Here is a 16,242-nt window from a genome sequence, read left to right on the forward strand (position 1 = left end):
TTTCATAAATAGTTTTCAATTATTTAATATTACATTATAAGATTACGAGAGAATGATAAAAATTAAGATAATAAATAAAATTACTCATAATTAAATTATGAAAAACTCTATACACAATCGGCTAGGGAAATCGCGGGAAACCGCATCGCATGTGGAATTGAAACGCCGCCATTTTCATCTTTTCTAAAATTCCCTTTGTTTTCCCTCCGTCTTGTTTCTTCTCACTGAAATCCTCATTTCCCCTTTGCCTTTTAGAGCTCCCTCGAAATCCCCCCTTCCTCATTCGTCTTTGTCTTCCACCTTCTCACTCAACGGTTCCCCTTTCTCCTTCGATAGTACTACGTAGGTGATTGTGACGATGATGATTATATCCAAGTCGATGAGATGAAGATCAGGACCCGAGGTTCCTCTCAACACAATTAGTGAGTCGACTCAACCTTGATAATAAAACTAACAGGCTGAGTTTTTACTATTGACACAATCGCTCCAATCAAAGCTCCTCTCAACTTTGCTCCAATGAAATATCTTGCTCTCCTTTTTTTTTTTTTTTTTTTTTTTTTGCAAACTTTGCTTTTGAAACCCGCCCCACTATGACGATAAAATTCACTAAAAAACAACAGTAATCAACAAAAACCTAAGTAACCAGCAATGACCCAGATAAGATGACTAAAAAGGAGGGAGACAAATGGAAAATTATTTTTGGTTATGCAATGGCTTCTTTCATGGCAATCTGATGAGCTTCACTATTACCCACTATTTGCAAGCCTTCAAATGGCACTAAGCTTTGGAAATTTTTGGGTGATAATATCATTGATGAAATTTTGTTGCTGAAAGCTAGAGGCAAGCAGGGAAGCGATGGTTGGGGTAATGGTAGTAGTAGAAACTGAGGAGTCGAAAATGGATTAACTTGAGAGGAGCTGTAGCAATGGAGCTGTACCAAAAGAATCCTGAAACTTCCCAAGGGTTTCGTCATAGCAATGGGGCAGTGGTGGTCCCATCTCTTTTTGGTGGGGCCTCTTTCTTAATTCAAGAAATGAAGTTAATAACAGCCAGTTGCACTGTGATTCCGCAGGCCGGTTGTACGTAGTAGTGCTGTTAAATTATTATAAAGGCTTTGCTGGTTGAAAATGATCAAGGTGGAGTGGTTAATGGGTGGCGTTTTGCTAAGTCTACACGGCATTTCATTCTTATTCTATTGTATGTCGTGAAACTATCTGTCGTTTGGATTAAAAAAAAAATCTTTTAACTCATCATTTTATTATAATTTTTTTTAAATTTTTACATAAAATATAATATATAATTTAATTTTTTTAATTTAAAAATAATAATATTATTAAAAAATAATATTATAATAATATTTTATTCAACTTTCATGTTAAATAAAAGTAAGTGGGCCTAAGATGTAAGTGGAATAAGAATATTTTTTTACAATATATGATTCTTATTCCAATGAACTAAGATGTAAATTAAATTAAAAGCAGTGACCACCACGTAAAGGTCGGTTGGGGCGCCATGGCTCAACCTGAAAAATATAATAAAAATCCCTTTCACACCAAACAAAATATTGGAAAAAAAAATGTAATAAAAAAGTCCATGTTGAACGTTGAGGCACTAAAATCTAAAGAATCCATGCAGCTCTTGAAAAATATATAGTAAGTGGGCCTCGCTAGCCATATGTTGCGAACAGCGGTCCTTCTTCGCAGTAGCGCGCAAGATCCAAGGTTTTCAGATTATTTTATTGGCTCGTACAAGAATCATCATTCAAATCCATTAAGAACTCCCAATTCATGCGCGTCAATGTCGAAGCCTGCCCCATTGTTTATAATAAAGCTCAAAGTTTACTGACATTTGATATCTATCTCCAGAGGACCCAATGCTACATTGCCAACCCAATGCTCAGCAACTTCTGAAGGCAGAGAGTCAAACGACAAGTTTATTATGTCGCCCATATGATATAACCTATGCACACATATATATTACGAAATCGTATTCACATATGCATCTCAAAGTGTCCTTTGGTGTATACCCCTCCTGCTCTATTGAGGCACAAGAAACCCTCTCCTTATTACTTGACACCTCCGTAGGCTGACACTGTTTCCTGTAACAATTTAACCAAACATACCTTTAACAGTAACATTGATAAGATCGTAGGTTTCTAGTTAAACTGGGAAAACTGTTTTATAGGATAGATCACTTTCACTTTCATAACACTTACAATCGATATTATTAATTGATGAGAATGCATCTTATAGGCGATCCCTCCGCACCAAGCAACCTGAGAGGTAAACAACGGACCGAATATATTCCTGGTTGGATGTCATCAAGCTTTAGGCCTTCTACGAGTATGATATCCTGCATATTTAAGCTGTGTTAGTATCGGGTGACGATCCTACTAGTTATATATGGATCCAAAAACCACAAAACTCAATTTTCTTATCGGCAGAAATACACATTCACCCTCCGACTTGTGAATATTACTTTACACCAAAACCATCGCATTAGACACTCAAACTACCATTAGCTAATCAATGGTGTTTTTTTTGCCAAATGGGATACCATAATCGTTATTGTAGCAGAAAATACATATGTAGAGATAAAGGTCTCCCACTTGAAGTAATTTGAACCAGCTGCTCCAAGCCAGAACATCGACCTTCAGCTAGATGCTTATTAGCCAACCCCAACAAGCAGGGAGAAGGCATTGATCAAGAAATAACGTACTCTGCAATGGCCAATCTATACATTTTCTAGACTATGCAATAGAGAAAAGCAATGACAGAAAGATAATCACATAAAAGGGAAGTAGTCTGATGCATTTGGCCCATGTCAGCATCACTGCACAACATTTCATTTGAGAGGCAAAACGAAAGAATGCACTAACCTGTAACCACCCATGCTCATTCACATTGAACCTAATTCGTTTTTAGATGGTTCAAGTTAACAACATATGAGGTCTCATCAAAGACCATAGCTGAATCAACTTCTGCAAGTCGGTATACCACTTTGATTGGTGAAACTGAATACCAGGGCTATGATTTTCAATGAGATCTAATCTGATGATGGCTCCAATCACCAACATTCACTAGGATGATAATGATATGAGATTCATACTCAGAAAATTGAAAGATAATCATCATCAGAAATCTCACTAGAAATTCTGCTACCTGATAGATACATTATGCTCCAGTAATCGGAAATAACAGCAATATTCCTTCTAAAATGATACATGGAAGAATCTCAAACTTAAAAGACAATTTCTTACCCTGCCTTCCAAAAAGACAAGATGAGCTGCAGTCAAATCTTCATGAGCAGCAGCCGATAAGTAATCGATTCCTATATTCCATAACAGAGAATGTGTTAGTGTGACCACTACATTTGCAAGTGAAAGCACAAATGAAACTATCATAAAATAGAATAGGCAGGCATCTCTAAAGGTAACTCACAAGCAGAAGACCAAACAAAAAGAAGACACTGAGTGTTGGCATATCTTACCAACGAGTTTGATATCAGTGTTCTCAACCAACCATTTTGCCCCGTCCTTCATAAATCCCACATAACTTGTGTCATAATACTTTTTAAACATCAGCTGCCTGAAATTGCAATAAGTTTAGCTCGACTTAAGATGCTGTTTTGTTATCATAGTTAAAATATGTTTTTTAAACATTTCAAATGCGATAATTTAAAGCATACCAGTGCCACCAATTAGGACTTATCGAAGAAAAATATCTAAGATAAAATCATAAATAGAAAATATCCATCATGGAGGAAATTCTACAGAATATGGTTGTTCTAAAGTACCTATCTGTATTTAATGTCCTAAAAAGGACACGACGTGTTCCCTTGGGGATATTTAAATCCTTCATAACTTCAGCTGCATGAAACAAAATTCAATATTTAGAAAAATTATCAGTAGATTTTTAGTTAGCTGCCGAAGGCCAAAGAAGCATTTGACTTCAATCTTATGGTTTATGTGAGTATCTATGGGTTGACGTACACATACACCAACTCATACCAAGTGCTACAGAACGTTATTCAAAAATCACGCAAATGTTAAAGATTCTTCCAGAGGAAAATTAAGCAGAACGTCCAGAAAATGTGAAGTAGCATATCCCCGATCCCCCACACCCCCAAATAGGCTACGTCTTAATTTACATGAACAGAAGCTCATCAGGGACAGAAAGAGGTAACATAGAGAGAATTTCATTTACCAGTTATGTTCTTGTCCCTTGGAACGTCAATCAACAAGGCCAGACCTATTGAAAGGAACAACTCTAGTCATCAGTTATATCCCATCAAGATAACATAAATTATTATCTTACAAATTATTGATAATATATCATCAGAGAGGAAGATGTGAGAAATTCCCATTTAGTGCATGGTAAGAAGAACAAACCATATCAAGTGACAAAGAGCAAATAAGGCTTTATCAAGAACCAAAAAGGAAAGACTCCTTAAAGTACTCTTTAGTTCTAAATCTATATGTACAGCCTCTAAGCAAGCTCAAATGTTCTCCTATTTGCTAAAGACGCCTAGTCCTTTAGTTCACGGTCTCATCTCGCACATAACAAAGTAAGGGTACAATTCAAGAACGAGCACAAATATAAAAAATATTAATTACAAAAAAAGAAGAAAAAACTAAAACTAAAATCGGTTGAATCCAACTGTAAATTTCCATAAAATTAGTATATTACGAAGCGTTACAACAGAGATGAAGTGATGCTTTGAGAAGGATCAAAGGTGATGAGGCAACTGTGGTTGAAATTTTGCAAATAAACTAGAATTGTTTTCTTCTTCAATTGTTAAAATGGTTTTTTTTTTTTTTTTCCTTCTCTGGTTTTAGTCATATTTGAAGTGGTTTTATGTCTGGTCTGCCTCAAAGTATAGATTTCTCTCAGCAAACAAACAGCATAGATTGAAATTATCGGAATTTCACATCGGAGAAATAACAAAACGAATAGAACGGTTAATAAATATAACGTTATAGGCTCCTACTCCCCAGATATTTATTCTCCACGACAACTGGGATGTTATGGATATCACACAAAGGAATCCCTTTGCACTCTCACGCTCTACGATATGTTTCTCCAAGTACAGAATTTGCCAACGGTCAGTTAATTTCTAACTTCATAACAATTAATTTCGACGACGAATAGACTGAAGCAAACGAAAAAAGATAATTACCATTGAGAACTTCCAGGTCAAGCGTGTCGACATCGAAGCCAGCGTCCAAGTAGTGATCGAAGAAGTGACCGGGAGAGTCGACGTGCGTGCCGGTGTGAGTGGGCAGCTTCATTTCCGAGAAGTTGGCGATCGAGCCGTTCTTCATACTCTGCCGGAGCCAGAGGAACTGGCCGAGGCTGCCCATAGAGTCCCACGACGGCAAATCTGGAGTGTACCTGTGGCTGATATCGATGATGCGGCCTCCGTCGTAGACCTCTCGGCGAACGGGGATGAGCTCCTCGTGTTTGTCAGAGAGCGAGGACTCGGTGTTATCGGCGCCAGGGTTGGAGGGGTATGCTGCAGTTGAGGTGGAGAACATGAGAATAGCCTGCGAAGCGGCGCAGAGTAGGAGGGGGAGTACTAGAGAAGCCATGGTTGTCAGCACGCAGCTCGTTAAAGAAAAGATGAAATGGAGTCGAGTGGTATGGATTGGTAGATTTGAGCGTCTCCAGCGGCGGAATCGGGAACTTATATAAGATAAATGATCAACACACGTCATTTTTTATTTTTTCACGACATATTACGTAATTATATTTTAAAATGAAAAGTAATTTAATAAAATATTTTATAAAAATAATATCACTTTATAAAAATACCTTCACTTTTAAACGTATTATGAAATATGTTGTACAATATATTATATGGATATCATTACTCTTTATATAATAAGAGCCAACTTTTTTTTATGAACAATTCTACGCATCAGTCTGTAGCCGTAGTACACCACACAATTTTTTTTTTTTTTACCGCAGCACACCTCATGTGCTGTGGCTATGGGCTGATACGAATAATTTTTCTTTTTTTTATTGTGTAACACATTTATATAAAATAAAAAGAAACTGAAAAATCGTAAAAATATAACTATATATAAAATTAAATCTCAATAATTTGTTATATATATATAGAAATAAAATTCTAAAAAACATAACTTAATATATGTTTCAAATTTCTAACGATAATATTTCGTGGAATAATATTAACCCATTATTATTTTTATAATGAAATATTTAAAATTTATTTTCTTCGTAAAGACTATCAAATGATTTTTTAAAAGATCATCTTTTATTTTAGTATGTAAGCTAGTTTATCAAGTTTCATACAAAATTTATATATTTTCGTGTCACATTAAGCATATAATACTATAATTGAGACTTTAAATAATTTTTTTTTTTTACTCAATGAAGTCTAGAGGATAAAATCTCAACTTTTTTTCATGTAAATCATCATCCTTAAATAATATTTCTTATATTTTCATTTTAAATTCCATATTAAGAAATCTAATATTGTATAACAAAAAAAAAAAACTTGGATATCCATATTAATAAATTTATTATTTTTCTTAAACTTAGTTTTAATTTAATTTTAGTGAGGCCGCATCCTTTAAAATAAATAATATATAGTAGTTACATAAAAATTAAGATAAATGAATAGCATTGCTCATGAGCTGCAAGAATCCTCGGTTCTCTATTTCTGGAATAACTTTCAAGTGTTCGTCTTTTCTTCCTGGCAGAGTCTTCTTTTCATTTTTTTAACTTAACCCGATTAACATTGGATTTTCCAGCAATCGCACAGAAAATTCATTTCGTACATCCATATGACAGGAACAGCCAAGTCTAAACCTTCTTTCTTGTGCGGTAAAATCTAGCTACAACTTATAAATTCAGCGTCAAAGACGTTTATTACGTTGCGCATAACCCGTCATAACGTGTGCACAAATATCAGAAAACTGTACCAAACTATGTTGCTAAACCTCTCTCTCTCTCTCTAATCTTATCTAGCTCAACTCCTCCGCAGAGGCTTAACATTATTTGATGAGGATGCATCTGATTGGTGATCCCTCAGCACCAAACAACCTAAGAGGTAAGCAATGGACCGTATATATTCCTGCAGCGACGTCATCGAGCTTCAGGCCTTCCACCAGGATGATTTCCTGAATATTTAAGCAGTGTTAGTATCGGCTGTCAGTCTTACTAGTTTTATATGAGTTTTTTCAAGTTAGCCACACACACTTAATGCAATAGAGACTAATCATTAATGCAACAGAGGATAGAGGGGAAACTGAGATGCATGAGTCAAACTAGAACCAGCAGTTACAATAACTTCAGCTAGATGCTCATCAGCCAACCCAAATAATCAGGAAGAAGACATTGACCATGAGCACGACTAAAATAACATGCTCTACAATGGCCAATTAGTATATTTTTCCCGACCATGTTATATAGAAAGCTGATGACAGAAAGATAATTATAGTTTTTTTTTTTTAATTTATTGCAAATACCATCACGATAAACACCACCTTACCACAAGTTCACTTGTTCCAAATTATGACCCAATTGTTTTCATTAGGAAACAACATATTAAGAAATCAATCTAAAACTAAGAGTGGCTAAAGAAGTATTCAAATGTTGTACATAAACAGCTAAAACTCCAATATCACACTCACATAAAACAATTTCTTTTTCTTTCTTTGGGAACCAATACGCAGGTTTCTGCTTTTCCAAAGTACTTTAATGACAGTTCATTTCAACTCCAAGAATAAAGTTCTCATAAAACCAACTTAATTACATGACAAACACGAACCTAGTGGTTGCCTAAGTTTCACTCAAAGGGGAAAGAATTTCTTACCCTGCCTTCCAAAAAAACAAGATGAGATGGGATCAAATCGTCAAAGGCAGCAACCGATAAGTAATCAATTCCTACATTCCATAATGGTAAGTGTGTCAGAGCAACCACTAAATTTGCAAGAGAAAGCAAAGATATGAGAATATAATAAACAGCAAGGAAATTCATGTATGTCCCCTTCGTAAATAAATAGATTTATGCTATTGAGTAGAACAGTATTTATTTTCAATGAAAAATTAACAGGTTTGAATATTGCAACCAATAAATTTCATGTACAATGAATCCTGCATCGCTGTTGAATTACCTTGATTATGTTAAGGTTGTCCATAAGTGGAAAACTTTTCAAAAAGAGGAAACCAAGTGTTAGCATATCTTACCCACAAGTTTGATGTCGGTGTTCTCCACCAACCATTTCGCTCCATCCTTCATAAATCCAACATAGCTGGTGTCAAACTCCTTTTTAAACATAAGCCGCCTGAAAATACAATGAGTTCGAGCCCAATTTAAAATACATAATTTTTGCTTTCTTAGTCAAAACATGTTTATGATTAATAAAAATGATTTTTCAACGAAGCATCACCAATGGAAACTATTAATGCAATATATCATTTTCGATAAAATCATCAATATAAATGCTTCACCACAGTGAAAATTCTACAATGTATAACGGATCTAAGCTTACTTGTCAGTATTTAATGTTCTGAAAAGGACCCGACGTACTCCCCTGGGGATATTTAGAAACTTCATAACTTCAGCTGCAAGGAATTTACATAGCCTATTATATGCCAAACTTAAGTAAATAGAAGATAAATGTACACATTACTTTGGAAATATAAATAGGTCTTCATTCAGCTACCAAAGGACTAGCTATGTAGTAGGACCTAAGAAGTGCCTGTCTTAGTTCTTATGGTTTATATGAGTACATAATGCTGCACACACGCAGAACCAAGGTCATACCAACTTAAGACAGCACATTGTTTCATTAGAGCAAACAGTAACATGTCAGATATGCTACAGGAGAAAATTAAGTAACATGTACTGAAAATTCAAAATTGCATCTGCCCCCGCCCCCCCGGGGAAAAGTTTTTGTTTACATGGAGAGAAGCTAATCACCAAAATAACAAAGGCCACAAAAAGCATTCACTTACCAGTTATGTTCTTGTCCCTTGGAACATCAACTAACAGTGCTGGACCTATAGAAACAAATGAATACAGTTACATTAAGCTCTCATCAAGAAAACATGAAGCAATTGATATATTTAAAAATGATCCTACTTCCTACAGAGAAAGATGCGAGAAATTCTATTTTCATGCAAGATATCAGAGCAAAAACTATCATACAACTATGGAGATAATGAGAGATGGTAAGATCAAGATTCCAGAGAACCAAAAAGACTCCTTAAGAAGCAGTGATCTAAACTGATATCCTTTGTATCAATCAAGCTCAAAGATTCTCGTTGTCACATTTTCAGATGCACCAGCCTGTAGAAAGAGCAGATGCTCTCCAAAAAAGAGGGGGCAAATCTTGTTTGCATTATCAAGGCAGTCCAACAAGACATAGTAGGAAATTTTGTCTCTGTTAGATGAATTTTACATTCTTCAAACCAAAACATATAACGTTAACTAATAATTGCTTTCTCTTTCCCCTTCAGCAGTCCTCAATGCAAAGAAGCAAAGAGGACAATAACAATCACAGCATCAGATAACTCACCAAGTCCATCAGTCTCCATGCCAGACATTTCTTCAACTGGATTAGAATGCCTCAAACAAAATGCATAGAGTCATTCCCCCCACTTTAAACTTTATCAATGCCACACCATAAGACAGTTCAATACCTGATCCCTGCCTTTTTTGTGGATCAAGCACTTGTACAATACGCCATGTAATGTTCAAAATTGTTGCAAGCCAGATGATATGACAAGGAAAGGGCAGTCGCCCACAACCGAAAAATTAAGCATTCAAATGATTTGGAAGTTTGCTTAGGTCCACATAGGAGAAACACATCTACCATCAACAATAACAAGCAAAACTTTCTCGAACTCGCGAGTCTCGCCTACTTCCACTAGACGATCATGTCACACCATGACACCAAGAGGCAACATAACAGTGAAAAAGTGACCAAGAAATGAAGGTGGTCGGTCCTAGTCAGCGGGGTCTGGGCCCCAAGACCCCAATAAATAGTTCCAGGATCCCACACATAACGAAGAGGGGTTCAAAAATCGTAAACGCGTTTGCTTAGGCTTATTTGAGTTAAAACCTTTAGACGATGTACATATCATAGGTCTTCTTTTTTTATAGGCCCAACAAGTGATTGTTTTCTTTTTTTAGCTCGAGCGATTGTTATTCTTCCAACACTGAATTTTTATCCTCCAAGGAAATTACAAAAAACAGAGAAGAATCAGGCAAGAATCATGAAATTTACAGCAAGACTTCCTATGCAATCACAACCTCCAGAAGAAACTTCAAAGATTAAAATTTGCAAACGATCGTATATTTTCGAACTCTACAACAAAGAATTATAAACAAACAAACAACAAACGTTAATTACCATTTAGCACTTCCAAGTCAAGCGTGTCGACATCGAAGCCAGCGTCGAAGTAGCGATCGATAACATGGCCCGGGGCATCAACGTGCGTGCCAGTGTGAGCGGGCAGTTTCATTTCCGAGTTGTTGGCGAGTGAACCGTTCTTCATGCTCTTCGGGAGCCAGAGGAACTGACCGACCCCGTCACTCGATTCCCACGAAGGCATGTCCGTGGTATACCTGTGGCTGATATCGATGATTCGACCTCCGTCATAGACCTCTCGGCGAACCGGGATGAGGTCGCCGTAGTTTTCGGAGAGCGAGCAGTCGGTGGTTTCGGTGCCAGGGACAGAGGGGTATGCCGTGGTGGCGGTGGCGGGGATCGTCAGAGACGCGGCACAGAATAGGAGGAGGATGAGTAGGTAAGCCATGGTAGTAAGCTCCTTGAAGATGAAATCGGAGAGTTTGACCTCCAGTGTCGAATACTCGATTGTGTTCCGAGTAAAACTTTGAAAGAGATTTGATGCCTGATGGTATCTCTAAGACTTAAAAAAAATATTTGATCAGAAAATAAAAAAAATAAAAAAAGATTTGATCATATCTAATATCTATTTAGTATTTGGGACTCAACAAGAATGTGATTCGCGGTCATAATTCTCTACATGCTGGCAAATGATACACAGTATGCCCCAGCCGAACGTGAACGGCCCAACATGAGTGAGTGAAAATCTTGCAAGGGCCGGATCAATCTCTTTGAAAAGGACAGGAGGTAATTTGGGCCGTCTGAGCCCCAAAGCCATGGAAGCCCAATATAATTCAATCTAGGATTTTTGTGGACTGTCACTTCTAAAATGAATTTGGGAACTTTTAAGCCCAGCCCAACCCCTCCTCCAAGTTTACTCCCATCGCATTTAGCAACCTTGAAGACCTTAATTAAAACAGAGTTGTCTTATTATAAATATAAAAACTCTATTCATCATCTCTTTTTTTATTATTTTCTTATCATCTCATGATATCATTAAATGATAGGTTTATAAATAAATATAATAAATAATTTTTAATCATCTAAACTACATTATAAAATATTGAGAAGATGATAAAAAAATAGATTACGAGTTAAATAAGATTGTTCACAATCCAAGTGCGCGGATCGGATTGGATATATGCTCCCCACACCACACAGGCGTTAAGGAGATAGCTTATATGTGAATTCGTTAATATTGTCTTTGCATCAAAGTAAAAAATAATAAAAAACTCCAAATCTAAACTTGTCAATCCAAGCGTAGCTTTAGTAAGTCGAAAAAATGTGTTTTCTCCCCCTTTAATCAGGTACGATTTTATTTATTTGAATTAAGTACAAGCCTAACATAAGAAAGAAACATAAATACTATTGAGTCAGTCCATCCAACAAACATATGATGATATATAGAAGAAAGTTTGTGAACTTCCTTTCCCAACCTTCAGGTTTCTTTGAAAATAGATCTCATCCCAAAATTATTATCTCATCTCGTCTCATTTTTAAATATAATTCAAATATAAAATTTTTAAACTAATTATTACCACTTTTTGAAACTTTTAAATAATTTAATCTTTTCATATCCTCAAACAAAAATCATATTATAAGATTATATTATTATAATAATATTTTAACTTTATAATATTTTATATTCAATTTTTTCTTTTTAATTTTTCAAAATTTAAAAAATATTCAATTCAAACTATTCTATTATTATTTATAAATTTTTTTACTATTATTTATATTTTTTTTTTTATCTCATCTCACTTATCAAATCAACCAGTTGCTGAAGGAATTATAACGCTGAAAAAAAAGGTAATAGGAATTATTAAAAACTTGGATGCTAATTACAAAGTTTAGACACAGGATTTGACTTTTCTCCCAACTGAAGTGCCTCAACAATCAGCAAACCTACAACCCCTCTGTAAATAAATATATCAAGACCTAGAGGCAGTACAAGGTGGTACCCCATTCATTGCTGTAATCTAGTGGGGTGCGGCAAGTATGCCGCCCATCTTACCGTCCAGCGTAAATTTTATTTTATTTTTTTTTTTACAGTTTTTTAATATATTTAAAAAATAAAAAAAAATACATTAATACATTTAAAATTATTTTTTTTATTATTAAATAAAAATAAAAAATTTTGATCAACAATAAAATAGAAGCGTTAATTTGAGAGCATAATAGACTTTCTCAATCTAGTGCCCTCCAGCCTCCATCAGAGACCGAACCCACCCAACTCCGCAAACTGCCCAGGCCCCAACTTCACATTTCCACACCATACAATTACACATTACATCACCATCCCTGATTCACAGACACACTCTCTCTCTCTTCAAGAAAACCCAGACCTCTCCCTCCAAATTGAAAATGCCAAACCGAACCATCCTCGACAGCCGCCTCCTCCTCCTCCTCATCCTTCTCCGCTTCTTTTTCTTCTATTCCAGCAGTGTACCAGTCCAAGCCCTCACGTCACCTACTGACATCTCCGCCCTCAAGGCCTTCAAAGCCTCGATCAAACCTTCCTCTATCCCACCCTGGTCCTGCTTAGCCTCCTGGAACTTCGCCACCGATCCATGTGCCGTCCCTCGCCGTACCCAATTCATCTGCGGCCTCACCTGCAACTACAACTCTACACGAGTCACACAGCTCGTTCTCGACCCGGCTGGCTACTCCGGCACGCTCAACCCCCTCATCTCCCATCTCTCCCAGCTCACTACCCTCGACCTCTCCGACAACTCCTTCTTTGGTCCTATTCCTTCCTCCATTTCTTCCCTCTCCAACCTCCAGACCCTGACCCTCCGATCAAACTCGTTCTCTGGCTCCCTCCCCGCCTCCATTACCTCCCTCAAGTCCCTCGAATCCTTGGACCTTTCTCACAATTCTCTAAATGGGTTCATTCCAAACCCGATGAACTCGCTATCCAATTTGAGACGATTCGATCTGAGTTACAACAAACTCTCCGGATCACTCCCTAAACTCCCCCCACACTTGCTAGAACTCGCGCTAAAGCATAATTCTTTATCTGGGTCTCTGTCCAAATCCTCATTTGACAGGCTGACCCAGTTGGAAGTCATTGAACTCAGTGAAAATGCCTTCACGGGGACACTGCAGGCTTGGTTCTTTCTCATGCCGTCACTTCAGCAGGTTGACTTGGCCAATAACAACCTGACACGTATCGAGGTGTTGAAACCTGCCGGTGGTAAAAGCGAGCTGGTGGCCGTTGATCTGGGATTCAACAAAATCGAAGGGCACTTGCCCATGAATTTTACCGGTCATCCTCTGTTATCGTCTTTATCAATTCGTGACAACCGTCTACGTGGCACGATCCCACTGGAGTACAGCAAGACTAAGTTTTTAAGGAGATTATTTTTGGACGGTAATTTCTTGATCGGGAAGCCACCAGCTGGATTTTTTGAAAGGGACAACCCAGTTTCCGGCAGCTTGGGGGACAATTGTCTGCAGGGATGTCCAACATCTTCACAGCTGTGCGCGCCTCATCAGAAACCCTACGCAGTTTGCAAGCAAGTATACGGTGGAAAACCGAGGTCCTAAAGTGACAGATGTTAGTCAAAGATTTCTATTTTTTTTCTTATTGAAGCGAATAAGAAAATTTATAATGCGTTACATCTAAGCAATTTGAAAAGCTTAACATAGAAGCAAGTTGTAGTACAAGTCTGTATAAACTTGAACAATATCAGATGTAGGCACAGATATCGCAAATGTCATCTTGGTGTCTGTGTATAGTTTTTTTTATCCTTTAATTTTTGGATCATGTACCTAATTGGTTAGCTCTAATTTACTGCTTTCGTGTTTTTTTTTTTTTTCCTCTGTTGTATGTTGAATAGCTTCGGTGGCTTACATGTTGTCCTGGACCAGACAAATTTAAGGCCCGTTTGATTTGTATTTCAATGAAGCGTTCTTGAAGACATAATTAATAATGTATTGGAATACGAGCCAGTATTACGGAAAGAAAGAAAGATAAGCTGTTATAGAAAGTTATGAACAGGTTCCAGCAAACAGGAGTTCAAATCTCCTGCGCCCACTTCTGCATCTACGCAGTACCAAAAATGTGCCTGGGATCTTTCGTTACAGTCTGGGAGAAACACAACTGAAGCTGTCAGAAATGGCATATTTCCCATGTTTGGCGATTGTTCCGTGAGGCATTTCTGTCCGAGTAATTCTACAACATTTAAGTGCTTCATAATTCTTTTTAAAAAAATAAGATTTATTATTAAAAAATAAATTTTTTCATATAAATTTTATACTTTTTTATTTTTATTTTTTTAAAATTATACGACAGTTACAAAAGTCTTTTTTTTTTTTTTTTTTTTTTTTGACCTTTTCATTTTATTTAGAATAGAAGATCAACGGGCTGTGTAAAAAGCAAAGTCGTTGATACAGTTGTAGTATTTTCGGTGTGTGCTGTAGCTGTGTCGGTGTGGTATTTATTTATGCGACATGTGTTGTTAATGGAGCGTGATGTGGTTGGTTTTGTGGAGTTAGGCAATTTGGTCGATATTCAACTATTTCTTTTTTTTCTTTTTTTCTTTGTAACATCTATGAGGTTCTAGCAACTTGCGGTTGGTTTTTGCAAGCAACAAAGTTGTTTAGAGAGAATTACAAATGAAAACTTACTTCTATCTTTATAAAATTGTTGTAAAATAATTGGAAGTATGTCGCTAGATGGAATATTGCTGGCAAAGGGCATCAATTTAATGCTCCAACCTTGTCCAAAATGCATTGATTATACACGATGTAGACCTTACATTTGTGTGTTCCACTTCCCAAATCCAATACTGTATTCTTCAATCAGAAAATGGACAAACTGGGTCCCTATTTGAGAGGACTTCACTTACATTTCAAGCTTCATAATTACTCACATCGGAAAAGTAAACATGCTACTTGGCTTTATTCCCCATCCCCAACCAGTCCCATTTTTCCTTTATGCTCGAAGGGGCAGCTTTCGAAGTCCTCTTTTTATCTTGTTTGGTTTCTCCTCCGTGCACAAGCTCTCCTTAGTCCTTATTCATGATGGGTGATGGCATTGTTCCTCTTTCTACCATCTGTGTGTGGCAACAAAAAATCAAGGACCCATATCCATATGGCCCTCCAAAAGTGATGTCAACTCGTAGTTGTTGTCAGATAGTGGTGGAGCTGGACAAGAAGCCAGGAAACAAGTGTTCTTGGGGTAATTAGCTAGGTGCTGTTCCTCCCCTTACCTGAGTTTGTTGGAGACTTGGATCGGAATCGTCATTCGTTTGACTAATAAGTTGAAATAAAATAAATTAAAATGAAAGTTAAAAATTTGAATAAATTATTATTAAAACATTATTTTTAATATTATTATTATTTTGAAATTTAAAAATATTGAATTGTTTATTATATTTTGTATAGATTAAATTTAAAAAAGATGTAATGATTAGATTAGATGAGATGAGTTGAAATTAACTCTGAATCCAAACCGATAAGTTACCAAGTTCTATTTCTCTGCATTTTTTTTTTTTTATATCAGATTTTGTTTCTTTTAAAATATATTTAAAAAAATGGCCAACTAAGAAAGATAAGCGAAAATAAATCTTTTTGGGTCAGGCTAAACTCATCCCATTTAGTGTATTATTTTCCTTTTATTTCCTTTCTGCAAGTTTAATGGTGGCTTCCTTTTAACTGCAAAGAAACATTAAAAATAAGACAAAAACTGTTGATTCCCGAATTCAGTTGGAGCAACTATTCTAAACATTGCTAACCCCAAATGGCAAATGCACACCCCTCCCCCCAAAAAAAAAAAAAAAAAAGAAAAAGAGGGAACCAAGAGCAAGCTGGCAAACAGCTTTGTTTATACGTAACTGGTAGTTTTCCCCAGA

The 16,242-nt window shown here is 36.4% G+C and overlaps 3 protein-coding genes across 4 annotated transcripts; 1 reads left to right on the forward strand and 2 right to left on the reverse strand.

Annotated features, from left to right (window-relative positions):
• Positions 1–1,788: 1,788 nt before the first annotated feature.
• LOC121255897 (cyclase-like protein 2) lies at positions 1,789–5,720 on the reverse strand. 2 transcript variants are annotated; one of them, XM_041156448.1, is made up of 7 exons: positions 5,179–5,704; positions 4,206–4,250; positions 3,796–3,868; positions 3,490–3,587; positions 3,260–3,330; positions 2,216–2,352; positions 1,789–2,098 (listed from the first exon to the last, which is right to left on the reverse strand). In XM_041156448.1, the coding sequence occupies exons 1-6, from the start codon at positions 5,588–5,590 to the stop codon at positions 2,227–2,229; spliced, it is 825 nt and encodes a 274-aa protein (XP_041012382.1). In that variant the 5' UTR covers positions 5,591–5,704; the 3' UTR covers positions 1,789–2,098; positions 2,216–2,226. The 2 variants fall into 2 exon arrangements, with proteins under 2 accessions (XP_041012382.1, XP_041012383.1); XM_041156449.1 differs by lacking the exons at positions 1,789–2,098; positions 2,216–2,352; positions 3,260–3,330; ... (1 more) ...; positions 3,796–3,868; positions 4,206–4,250 and adding an exon at positions 4,912–5,066 and having other exon boundaries at positions 5,179–5,720.
• A 1,092-nt stretch (positions 5,721–6,812) lies between these two features.
• Positions 6,813–11,048, reverse strand: LOC121255808 (cyclase-like protein 2). The gene is made up of 6 exons (XM_041156337.1): positions 10,388–11,048; positions 8,988–9,032; positions 8,522–8,594; positions 8,217–8,314; positions 7,843–7,913; positions 6,813–7,147 (listed from the first exon to the last, which is right to left on the reverse strand). Exons 1-6 carry the CDS (start codon positions 10,791–10,793, stop codon positions 7,022–7,024), a joined length of 819 nt encoding a protein of 272 aa, XP_041012271.1. The 5' UTR covers positions 10,794–11,048; the 3' UTR covers positions 6,813–7,021.
• A 1,527-nt stretch (positions 11,049–12,575) lies between these two features.
• Positions 12,576–14,198, forward strand: LOC121254853 (leucine-rich repeat receptor-like serine/threonine-protein kinase BAM2). Its single transcript, XM_041155033.1, has one exon. It carries the CDS (start codon positions 12,749–12,751, stop codon positions 13,931–13,933), a length of 1,185 nt encoding a protein of 394 aa, XP_041010967.1. The 5' UTR covers positions 12,576–12,748; the 3' UTR covers positions 13,934–14,198.
• The last annotated feature ends 2,044 nt before the right edge of the window (positions 14,199–16,242 follow it).

The sequence above is a fragment of the Juglans microcarpa x Juglans regia genome, chromosome 3D, assembly GCF_004785595.1.
Source record: "Juglans microcarpa x Juglans regia isolate MS1-56 chromosome 3D, Jm3101_v1.0, whole genome shotgun sequence".
Taxonomy (NCBI): Eukaryota; Viridiplantae; Streptophyta; class Magnoliopsida; order Fagales; family Juglandaceae; genus Juglans; species Juglans microcarpa x Juglans regia.

What these genes read in the sequence shown, in the direction of transcription:
- LOC121255897 (XM_041156448.1), bottom strand. Translation starts at nt 5,590, where the DNA reads ATGGCTTCTCTAGTACTCCCCCTCCTACTCTGCGCCGCTTCGCAGGCT. An exon ending in TGACCTGGAAGTTCTCAATG is followed by an intron (nt 4,251 to 5,178) that starts GTAATTATCTTT and finishes TCCTTTCAATAG; the next exon opens with GTCTGGCCTTGTTGATTGAC. An exon ending in AGGACATTAAATACAGATAG is followed by an intron (nt 3,588 to 3,795) that starts GTACTTTAGAAC and finishes TTGCAATTTCAG; the next exon opens with GCAGCTGATGTTTAAAAAGT.
- LOC121255808 (XM_041156337.1), bottom strand. Translation starts at nt 10,793, where the DNA reads ATGGCTTACCTACTCATCCTCCTCCTATTCTGTGCCGCGTCTCTGACG. An exon ending in TGACTTGGAAGTGCTAAATG is followed by an intron (nt 9,033 to 10,387) that starts GTAATTAACGTT and finishes TTGTTTCTATAG; the next exon opens with GTCCAGCACTGTTAGTTGAT. An exon ending in AGAACATTAAATACTGACAA is followed by an intron (nt 8,315 to 8,521) that starts GTAAGCTTAGAT and finishes TTGTATTTTCAG; the next exon opens with GCGGCTTATGTTTAAAAAGG.
- LOC121254853 (XM_041155033.1), top strand. Translation starts at nt 12,749, where the DNA reads ATGCCAAACCGAACCATCCTCGACAGCCGCCTCCTCCTCCTCCTCATC.